At 34.8% G+C, this 12,141-nt stretch overlaps 1 protein-coding gene across 4 annotated transcripts in view; it reads right to left on the reverse strand.

Moving 5' to 3' along the window:
• Positions 1 to 4,991: 4,991 nt before the first annotated feature.
• Positions 4,992 to 12,141, reverse strand: part of LOC138696988 (uncharacterized) — an 87,382-nt gene continuing 80,232 nt past the window's right edge. For all 4 annotated transcript variants that reach the window (XM_069822574.1, XM_069822590.1, XM_069822564.1 and 1 more), the window contains one exon: positions 4,992 to 5,300. In XM_069822574.1, the coding sequence (XP_069678675.1) occupies positions 5,158 to 5,300 (143 nt within the window). In that variant the 3' untranslated portion in view covers positions 4,992 to 5,157. The remainder of the gene's footprint in view (positions 5,301 to 12,141) is intronic.

Below are 12,141 nucleotides of genomic sequence, written 5' to 3' on the forward strand. Positions count from 1 at the left end.
CACAAGGTACAATATGTTACAAGGCCAAAAATCATTATGCCCGTGATTAATGGCTTCTGAAATTTAAGATCATTGTTGAATCGATATAAAATGGATGATATTCCATTCATAACAGCTGACAACTTACAATCTCATATCATGTTATACAAAATGCTATTCAAAACCTTCAATTACACCACATCTTGATATTACATTTATTTCATCAAAAACATTTCATGCTTGCCTGATATCAAATATAATTAGTCTTATCTCGAGTATGAATGACAAAGCTAAGGTAAAAAAGATACAAGTTAAGTTATATTATAAAAGCACAAAAGGATGAATCAGGAACCTCGTCTATTATCTAAACTGTTTACACCTGGAAGCTTTACAATTGAGGAGCGTTTTTGCTGAACTCAATAGATGCACAAATGTACTTTACTCAGAAAACGAGTTTTATTGTATACACATTTTATGTTTTGGGAAGGAGATATTTCTAATCATCCTCTACGCACAGTATGAATCGAGTTATGCAAAATCTGACTGCATAGGGTGATACAGAAGTCTAAACACCATATGATTGTGATATATAACTTATTTTCGCAAAATTTTGCATCTATCGAGTTTAGCAAAAACGCTCCTCAATTATGTCTTCTATAAAAAATTCACTACTAAACATTTTTGTAGAAGTGGGGAAAAAAAAATACAGCCATTTCCTATCATTTAATGTGCAATACATCCACATGATTCAAAAGACAATTCCAAAAATTGGCCTTAAATCTATGTGTTGTTGTATTTACTCGTGTAATAGATGCCATCATATAATGTACACACCCCAAGTTTTGACAGTAATATGTATGGAAAAAATCTCCGCATAATCTACGCATTATATTTGAAGAGTCCACTGCAAGAATGATGGATGTCATTTGGAATACATTTCTCAGGAGAAGTAATTGAAAGTTTGAAATGCTTAGCGCTCAAAGCTTAACTGTGATTTTCCGATCATTACTGGACAATGACTATCAGTGTTAATGCCATATAACTCTCTATGTACATTCTGTATGTCTTAAGCTATGCTTTGACAGTCTTGGTTCATTTTCGACAAAAAAGTGACATCCATCATTCTTGCAGTGGACTCTTCATTTTTAATTGCTACCGCCTAGTTGTCTCATAAGTGGTGCCCTGTTGGTATCACTTGTGAGGTTCAGATCTGTCTTCAGACAGTTGACTAAACATAAAAAAAAAACCTGTGGTAATACAATCGTGATATTCACAGCGATACTGAAATAGTAAATAAGGTAAGAATTAATGGTAACTCAGAGTATACTTAGGTTTTGCTTTAGTTTCAGGTTATACTGAGTTACATCTTTTATTCTCTTTACATTATTACTGCTTGTAAGTATTCGATATATCGATGCTCTCGAAGTCATATAATCGATCATTTTCAATATTATTTGAAAGTTCGATGTTGAAACCAGCTGTGATTATCACGTGGAATGTCAAATAGTTATGAATTTTTTTCCCCTAAAATTATTTCCTTGCATGTAATACACGCCCTGGATTTTTAATACAAAAATTGTGCAAAAAAAAAGTAAGTCTATTACACGAGTAAATATGGCATATGTATGAAATTCAATTGATTTTTCCTTTATAATGTTTGAGAATGGTCAAATGAAACTTGTTTCTTTAATTTTGATATGAATAAGTATTAGTTGATTTGAAATGACTTGCGACAGATATTTAAGTACTTTCAATACCGAAGAACAAACTCCGGCAGGGGATGTGAAAGAATGCTTGTAAATTCGCATTCTAAGATGAAGATTGCTGTGAAAAATTAAGCTAAGAAAGAGAAACGAACTGTAAATCCATGTTTCAGCGCCAAATATTTCAATTTTCAGAAACTCACATATGAAAACATCTTAACTTTCATACAATGACCATGTGATAATGCACAAAGAATTAGAAAAGTTCATGACAGGCATGCATGTCTGCATTATAAATGACATCCAGGAGACCCTGCAGTGAGTACACTACCCGTAGGAAGTTTTTACTGCATGTGTCATACAGCCCAAACTTATTGCCTCAGACCTGATAAGAAAAGTTAAAATAAAAACAAAAAAATTTGTTTTGGTGCATATGAGGAGAAGGCTATAGATATGGTGTCCAAATGATTTAGTAAGAAAGTTATGTATGTCTTTGTGAAGAGCATTGGAACAATGGTCAAGTGATTAGACAGCTGACTGGGAAAAAGAAAAAACCACGTATGCACACACGCACACATATTCCCATTCTAACAACAAATATTTTTCATTAAATTAACACAATGTGACATAATTTTTCCCTTAAACTACAATTAACCGAAAAGGACTTGGAGTTCATTTGATAATTGAGGCGCTGACATGGGAAAGGTAGTAACTGCCAAAAACAAAATTTTTCAGGGGAAGCAAAAAACAAATTTATGAACACTTTCTCACTTACATTATTACAGAAACTGCTTTAAATGAAAGGCTACACTCATGTTTGTGTTACATATGAAATTTGAAAAGTCTGGCACAGATTTATCTGTGAAATCCTATTTTATGAAAATACAACATTGAAATCACTCCTTAGCTAAACTGAGAATTAACGTTATTTATACATTATGCACAAATTTTTCGGTAAAATGCATGATACTTTTCATCGAGGAAGTCTAACATCGATAACAAGTCTCTCTTTTTGGCATCAGGGACTGGTCTTCTTTCAAGGCGTTGCAAGCACTGCAAGTTAGTGATTGAGGTTAATGACTGTCCTTTCTTAAAAATCCTGTGCTCTGTCCACATTTCAAGGTCATTAAATGACTGTCTTGTTTTTATTAGACGAAAATCAGCTCTTGAGAGTCTAATCCAGTTGAGGGTGCTGATTTTGATAGGAGTTGTATTCAAAAACTTGTCACATTCTGTACAAAAGTCGAAGAAATCCTCATCCTTCATCATTATTACATTATTAGGCCTTATCTCTTCTGGAACCATGGTCTTGCATCTTTTTTTTTTTTTTTTTTTTTTTTTTTCTCTATGATACCAAATTCCCTATCACATGGCATGTAGGAATGTTCTGAAACCAGGAATTTCAAGTTCACTGAATCAAAATGTTTCTTGGCAATAATGTAAATCAGGACCATTAGAATCATCCGATTCTTATTCTGCCCTGCACAGTTATCAGCCCATATTTGTCTAGACACACTCTGATGTTGTAAAAGGAGTTACTACCTTCTCCGCGCCAACAGCTGTGCACATACAACTTACAACATCTAGTGTCTACGTTTCCAACTTCGTTTCATTACATACGGGCATACTACCTTCTCTGTGCCATTGGCATGGCCATTTACTACTTTCTCAATGAAAAACCTAAAAATTCGAATTTTTGGCAGTTACGACTTTCCCATGTCAATGCCTCAATTAATTCTGCAAGAAGTTTTGACAAGAATAAAGTTAATTACTGATTTGTCGAGGACATTCTTGGAAAACAACTGGAGGTTTCTTTAAGATCTCAAATAGCAACTGAGTGGTTAGCCTCTCTGCTTCCGAACGTGATGACCAAAATTCGATCCCTGTCTGGGTAAGGTGGAATTTGTGATGCTGAGGGATTTTTCTCGGGGTTCTGCTGTTTCCCCTCACCATTATCATTCCATTAATACTCTATAATCACCCTTCACTCAGTGAGATCCTGAGTCAGGCCTCCAGAAAAAAAAAAGAAAGAAAACATAACTGAAATTTCAACAAATTTTACACAGTAAATTGTGTTTGACATGGACAGACAAAATAAGAAACGAAGCTGTGTTGAAAAGAGTAGGTGAAGAAAGAATAATGCTAACTGATCAGGAAGAGAAAAAGGAATTGGTTGAGTCTGGCTGAGAAGAAACTGCCTACTAAAGGATGCACTGGAAGGAATGGTGAATGGGAGAAGAGTTCGGGGCAGAAGAAAATATCAAATAATAGACGACAAAAGAAGCTGTGCTGAAAAGAGTGGGCGAAGAAAGAATAATGCTGAAACTGATCAGGGAAAAAGGAATTGGTTGGGTCACTAGCTGAGAAGAAACTGCCTACTGAAGGATGCACTGGAAGGAATGGTGAATGGAAGAAGAATTTGGGGCAGAAGGAAATATCAAATACTGGTAATAGATGACAATAAGATAATGAATGATTGAATAAATAAAGACAATAATAAATACTATATTTAAAGCATTATAACCCAGAAGTTAATTTGGGATAGGAAAATGAAGTACATATATGTAAGAGAATTAGAATGAAAATTACACAATAGTGAAATTTATTTAAATCAAAAATGAATATGTTCGAAAATATTTAACAGTTCATAGACACAAACATCCTTCCTTTCATACATTATATATTATTTATAATTACATAATATATTTGACATTTTAAAGCTCAAATTTCTTCTTCCTTTCCTCCGAAATAGTGAGATGCATTTACGACATAAAAAAATTCTCAATGAAAAAAATAATTCCGTCACATTAATAAATTAAATAAAATTTAGTACATTTACTTTCTTTTAAATACATATAAATCAGTTGTCTTAAACAGGACATAATTCATATAAAACTCGTAACTGTTTTAAGGCAAGTGATTCGTATATTATTCATATATGGCCGTAAATATCTCCATGAAAAAAGGAGACATGCACAGTTTTGTGAATCTGAAGATAACAGACTGATCATAATATATATGATAAAACTGTGTACAGAATAATTATGATTGGAAGAAGACAGAACAGCGTTCATATTTTCTCTTTGGAATATGTATCTGTATATTCTTCCCACTTAGAATAAGACACACACTTTGATAAACGGATCTCCCAAAGACAAATATCTGTTCGATATTTTCTGTCGTGTTCAATTCTAGTCAGTCATAGAGCTGAATATTGATAACTTTGATACAGAATAATAAGTCAAACCCTGAGGATTATAAGGCAGCAGAATTGAAGTATACCATATAAAATGTATGCACATGATCTAATATTTTGTTGCACTGGTCACTTTATTTGGGCCATGATCATACAACAGTGGCTTCAACTCTTTGTTATGTTATACAAGCGCACTGTTATGACATGTCAGAGTCTTCTCTAATGTTTTTCACTTGCTACACTTGTATAGTGAAACATTACGCAGAAACACTACATCTTCTACTTGTAAGAAGGTCCGCAAAAAGACAGGGTCATTTTAAACAAATTGTCCATTGTCACTTTGACAGAATCATCATATGTTAGCACTTCACTGCTTTCATCTTGTTCATCTTCCAGTGTAATCAAAACCTTCAGTGCTTCTTCTGAAGATGTCAATCAGCATCAGCAGCATATGAAATGATCAAAGAATAGGAAGGCATAACATAAAGCTTTGGCCCTTTAAACATTCCCAAAGAAAGTGTAGATCATTAGTAATATAAAACGTCCATACACAGGGTGAACCGTAAGTAATGTCATCAATTTCAAGTGGTTATTCTTTGTGATATTAGGAACAAAAAAGTTAAATACAATTTTGCTCGTTTTTGCTTCTTTTTCGAGAAAAAAAAAAATGTTTTATGTGAAACATTTCATAGTGTGTTTTGGGAAAGCCGTTGATTTAATTTCCAATATGCTCAGTCAATTTAAGAGAGTAGTGTATTATAATTAGGAACTAGAATTTTAGGTTTTCAAGAAGTCTATTTTATGTTACTGGAATAGATGAAATAAGTTCTTTTTGGGTTTTATGCTCAAACTATGAAAGGAGTCGCAAAAAATTGCCTGACTGTTAAACATGTATGCTTACAGTCAATTTTAAATAACGTAACTTCTCCCTCGGTACATAGGCGGAGTTATGGGAGGGGGGAGGCATGGAGGGGCACTGCCCCCTCAAACTTGTCTGAACTCTTTTTTTTTTTCTATTAACATTAGAAAATATTGAATGCAAAAGATTTTTCTTGCTTTTGTTTATGGTTTAAGTTTCTGTGCTTAAATTGACGAATTAATGTCTTCAGATCATGTGTCTAGACTACAATATTTATTTTAAATTTTTGAATGTGTAAGAATTTCTATACCTCGTTTGAGGAATGGAAGAACTATAATGTTTCTTTTGCAACAGCCTATACTACTGTGCTAAAAGTCTGCAGCAGCCATCTACTGAATTAGGTGTTAGTGGGGGGGGGGGGGGGACGACACCATAGTCCCATGTTAAAGGAGTGAAAATTTTCAGTGGTTTTCATAAAATAACCATAATTCAAAGATTTTTTTGTGAAAACAACCATTTTCCAAGAAGATGGTACGATGGTAGCATTTACAAATAATATCCCATTCATAAACAAAAGCAAGAAAATTCTTTTGAATTCAATATTTTGTAATGTTAATAGAAAAAAAAAAAGAGTTCAGACAAATTTGGGGGGGCAGTGCTCCCACATACCCTCCCATAATTCTGCCTATGGTTATGCCCTATTATAATTTGTAGTAGACCTACAGTTGAAGCCCTATACAACTTGGTCCGAAACATTGTGGATATGGATGTAACACTACCGTATAAGAAACATGCAACCCAAAAATACTTTTATTAAATGATCATATTCCGATATACTGTACCATGGTCAAGCTATAACAGGGGAGTAAGTGAATGATATCCCCTGTAACCTCGTTATATCGGGATTCTATGGTTTTGCTTTGCCCCCCCCCCCCTCCCCCAAGGAAATGGTTCTCTCTCTGCCTATGCCTCGGTGGTAAAGTTAGAATCATTTCCAATTCACTGTCGTAATAAATGTGATTTCACTTGCTTTGGCATAGCTTAACAAAACACAAACTATAAAAAAATATGTTAACACCAGAATAAGACAGACTGCACAGAGATGAGAGAAAATTCACAGTTCGTACTCGCACATGCAAGATCAGAGTCTTCTATCAGGAAATATACCTGAAAACTTCACGAATTTCAACAATGCGACTTTTTCACAGTTCATCCACCTCAAGAGAAAGTTTCAGTCATTTCATATCCTTCTACTGGCATGTCATATCTGCGGTCAGTGGAAATTCAAACTACATACAGTCCCAATCAGTGTCTTTGAGAAGGTGAAGCCTCTGAAGGAGGCCTGCTACACAAAGAAAGACGGAATTACCTGTTAACCATTTTATCGAAAACAACAAAATCCTGAACAGGCAAAGGCCACAGATTGGGTCGCTTTCTCCAGTGCAGAAAAGAATAAAAATCATAAGTTCTATTGAAATTTCTAAATATATTTATATAAAACGCAGTAAATATAGGAAAATACCTATTATTATGATATAGGGTTTTTTTTTAGTTCTTAAGGTTCAATTTAGATTTTTTTTAGGTTCAACAGAATTTACATATATGGCTGTTGTGATCACGATTCGGAAAATTATCTAATAAATTAGAAGTAAGAAAACAAATAGGTAAAAACCTATAAATCCTCTCCCTAATTATGATAATAAACAATTAAAAGAACTTAATTTTGTCCTTTAAATGTGTAGAAATTTGATTCGAACAAATGTAATATTGTAACTTTTATACAAAATAAGCATGTAATTTTATTGTTTCAACAATAATCACTTTTTATAATTGAATGTAAACACTCCCGTCAACAATGGGATTTCCACTCCATACAGTAACACAGTATTCGTTAATGCACTCCACCGACGACAATGACAATTTACTTGGATTATTGAGAACAACAATGTACTGCTAATCTTAACTAATGTTCACGAAGCACTATTTACAACACAGAACTGTCAGTTCTCAGTTCACAGTTCGTTTGCCTTGGCTAGTTCTTCTAGTTCCGTCACTCGAGTTCACAGTATCTCGAACCCCAGACCTTCAGAGACAGTCCACTGAACTTCGAACTCAGGTCCCCCAACTGCGGTCCACTGCACTCAAACTCAGGACTTCGGACGCTCACACAGCTGAGGACACACTCAAGTCGAACTCCGGTCTCGAAGCTGGCTTCCTAATACACAAGATTGGCTGGCTTGCTGTCCACCAACTTTAACAACAACTGCTCAAGTTCACTCGCGTGTCGTATTTTATAACCAACCCATGGTTACGAGAAATTACGATTTCGCGATCTATCGACAGATGCCTAGAAGATGACGCCTATCCAGACTTCTCTGGATTTCTCCCCTCAGTCACCAGCTGCTTACTCCCCCCTCACCCTTCATCACGTCCGCGCCACCACCTCGCACCCCCTCTTACGTCTGTTCCCTCCAGACCCGAGCGGCCGCAACCTTCTTCACTGCGTCGCTCGTTTTCTCGTGCACCCCCGACATCTGTGGGACGCGATCGACTCCCGACTGTCACAATATTGTAAAATTCCTCTGTAGAACGAAAAGTTCCATTTGTTTAGATCAAATTTCTGCACATTTAAAGAACAAAACTAAAATTCTTTCAATCATTTATTGTCATGATACAATACTCTTTTAAACTGACTTAGCATACTGGGAATTAAATTAATTGTTTTCCCAAAACACGGAATGAAATGTTTCATATGAAACAATTTTTTTTTTCTCGAAAAGAAAGCAAAAGTGAGCAAAATTGTATTTAAAATTTTTGTTCGTAATATCTCAAAGAATAACCCCTTGAAATTAATGGCGTTACTTACGGTTCACTCTGTATACTTTTATAACTGTTACAATGATTTTTTCAATACCCAACATTTTTTGAGCATCTATCATAAATGATGCATATGAAGGGTCCACCGAAAGAACATGCAAAGTAACTTTTTGTTGATTTTTGTTTTTTGGTCCCATCTGCTAGTTCATAAAATGAACTATCTTTCAAGAAAATCAGAATGACAAAAAGCCTGCACTGTAACATGGTAAATTAAACTGAATGAGATGTAAATTCATAACATCTTATGAATGTACTGACGTTGAGAAATGCTCTCCTGAAAAATATAAGAAAAGTGACTTAGTATGTTCTCTCAATGGACCCTTCATATATTGTTTAATACCAAACATAGTCGACTCTCGATAATTCTCGGTAATTAATGCACGAACTTCCATGAAATATCGAAAATCGCTAATTACAGTAGAACCAGTCACGAAGCTTGAGTTTATGAGGGTACTAGAAACAATAGACTGTGCAGGTACTATTTCACATTGTCTGTAATGAGGCGATAGTAGCGATTCTAGTGGTTAGCAGCTATCTATGGATGCATATTTATTATGTATTGAGCTTCGTGACTGTATATACTAGACTGTGGTAGAACCTCTATTATCCGTGGTAATGAAGGGGGTAGCTGAACAGTTAATCGAAAAAATCTGATAATCCGTACCATAAAAGATTTTCGTAAATTTAGTGAATAATACTTACACTTTGGTAATTTCCTCTATGGCCTTGTATTTAATACGCTAGGTAGTGGATCACAAGTTCAATAATTTAAGTCTCGTTGTTAATGTCGGGTTTTTAAGGGGCAAGGAAACTCCTTGTAATGGCTGTCTGTGGAAAGATATAAATACTGGAAGTCTCATGTTGTAGCTTTACATACTTTATACCAGAGGTCGGCATTTCATGCAGGTAAGCCGCATCTTAAGTCATACTTATGCAGAGGCAGTTCACTAATGCATCCCTCCACACGCTCTCACTCCACGTAGGACAGGCAGAGTACATACATAACTGACGATCAGCGTATCTGTTTCCAAATCATTAAACGTAAAGAGTGCAGCAAAACGAATATTTGTAGAAGAATGGGAAAAGAAATTCTTTTGTTGTGCACAGGAAGAAAATGTAACATGTTTGTTATGTACTAAATTACTTGAAGGGTTTCATATTACCATCATAAAGAGACATTATACAGAACTGCATTGCCACATGTACTTTGTCATAATATTAAGGAAAAAGTGTTGCCGAATATCATTTTCTGATATAAAATTTTGAAACTTTGCAAAGAAGCCTAAATAAAGTAAAATTTCTCAGATTAAAAAATTTCCCGAAAATTCACTACAATTCAAAATTGTCACTCCTTAGGCCATTTTGTGCTAGATTTATTTCAATGTTTGGCTCGACACACACACACACACACACACACACACACACACACACACACACACACACACATATATATATATATATATATATATATATATATATACTTACTTACAATTGACTTTTAAGGAACCCGAAGGTTCATTGACACCCTCACATAAGCTCGCCATCGGTCCCTATCATGTGCAAGATTAATCCACTCTCTATCATCATATCCCACCTCCCTCAAATCCATTTTAATATTATCCTCCCATCTACGTCTCGGCCTCCCCTCCGGTCTCCCAACCAACACTCTATATGCATTTCTGGATTCGCCCATATGTGCTACATGCCCTGCCCATCTCAAACATCTGGATTTAATGTTCCTAATTATGTCAGGTGAAGAATACAATGTGTGCAGTTCTGCGTCGTGTAACTTTCTCCATTCTCCTGTAACTTCATCCTGCTTAGCCCCAAATATTTTCCTAAGCACCTTATTCTCAAACACCCTTAACCTATGTTCCTCTCTCAGAGTGAAAGTCCAAGTTTCACAATCATACAGAACAACCGGTAATATAACTGTTTTATAAATTCTAACTTTCGGTTTTTTTGACAGCAAACTAGATGATAAAAGCTTCTCAACCGAATAATAGCACGCATTTCCCATATTTATTCTGCGCTTAATTTCTTCCCGAGTGTCATTTATATTTGTTACTGTTGCTCCAAGATATTTGAATTTTTCCACCCCTTCGAAGGATAAATCTCCAATTTTTATATTTCCATTCTGTACAATATTCTGGTCACGAGACATAATCATATACTTTGTCTTTCTGGGATTTACTTCCAAACTGATTGCTTTACTTGCTTCAAGTAAAATTTCCGTGTTTTCCCTAATCGTTTGTAGGTTTTCTCCTAACATAGTCACGTCATCCGCACAGACAAGAAGCTGATGTAACCCGTTCAATATATATATATATATATATATATATATATATATATATATACAGGGTAAAGGTTGGTAATATTGTGATACTAATAATATTATGATAGTTCTTTTTTAAGAATCTTTTACAATTTTACTGGGTGACAGGAAGATCGGTTTTTTACGTCAATGTATTAAGGGCACGTTTGTGGACAAGTTTCTGCACAACACTGGTCCTTCTCTCACTTAGTAAAATTGTAAAAATTCTTAAAAAGAACTATCACAATATTATTAGTACCACAATTTACCAACCTTCATCCTATGTTTGTGTATGTGTGAGCAATTTCTTTAAAAAATGAAACAGGTTAAATGTGAAGCGTGCTCTCGATTGACAGACCAACATTTCATTTGAACAATTATAAATTGCAATTTATGATGGAGAACCAGATTTCACTTCACTAATTAAAATATCGGGATAGGCTGATGAGTAATTTCAAACCCATCAGAAGGATGCCAAGACATCATATAGTTCGGATACTTATTTCCAGACTATACAGGCTCCTCTCCTCCCCCCCAAGTACTGCTTTCTACCACCCCTCGTCTTGCTAGCGGACTGCATTTCATATGACGTCATCTATGTTGATGTTCTGCCTATCCCTGCTTTATACACTCCAAACTCGTATTCTGATGCGAGATGAGCCACAGTTTCTATTTCCCCAAACCACTCAATATTTACACTTTTTTTTTTCGATACTTAGCACAACAAGATTTCTTTTGATACTCATAGAATACATTTTATAAGAAGTTATAGGCTACAGCAGACTACGACAATTCGAACAGTAGACCATACTGTGTAAGGAAAAAAGTTTGTAATAACACACTCTAGAAAAAGTAAAGTGCTAATACAATGTACAGTACTTCATATATTTCTGCAGAAAAAAAAAAGCGAGAGAAAGACAGATGGGTGGATTAATCCATCAATCGGTTAATAGGGTGACGGATAACCAAGGTTCTACTGTATCCGCGAAATTTTTTATTATTTTTTAAAGTCCAGTAAAAGTTACTTTAACAGTTCAATTACTAAAGTACACTTCAAAATCAAATCCAAAATGTGAAATGTGCAAAACATGTTGAAACATTATAATATTGTGCAGTAGTGCAGTAGAAGAGAATCTTAAAATAAGAAACATAAGTTTTACAAAATATTACATTCATAAGACGCTAGTTTAACAAAAATAATCTACCATCTTTT

This window comes from Periplaneta americana, chromosome 1 (assembly GCF_040183065.1).
Source record: "Periplaneta americana isolate PAMFEO1 chromosome 1, P.americana_PAMFEO1_priV1, whole genome shotgun sequence".
In the NCBI taxonomy this organism is placed as follows: Eukaryota; Metazoa; Arthropoda; class Insecta; order Blattodea; family Blattidae; genus Periplaneta; species Periplaneta americana.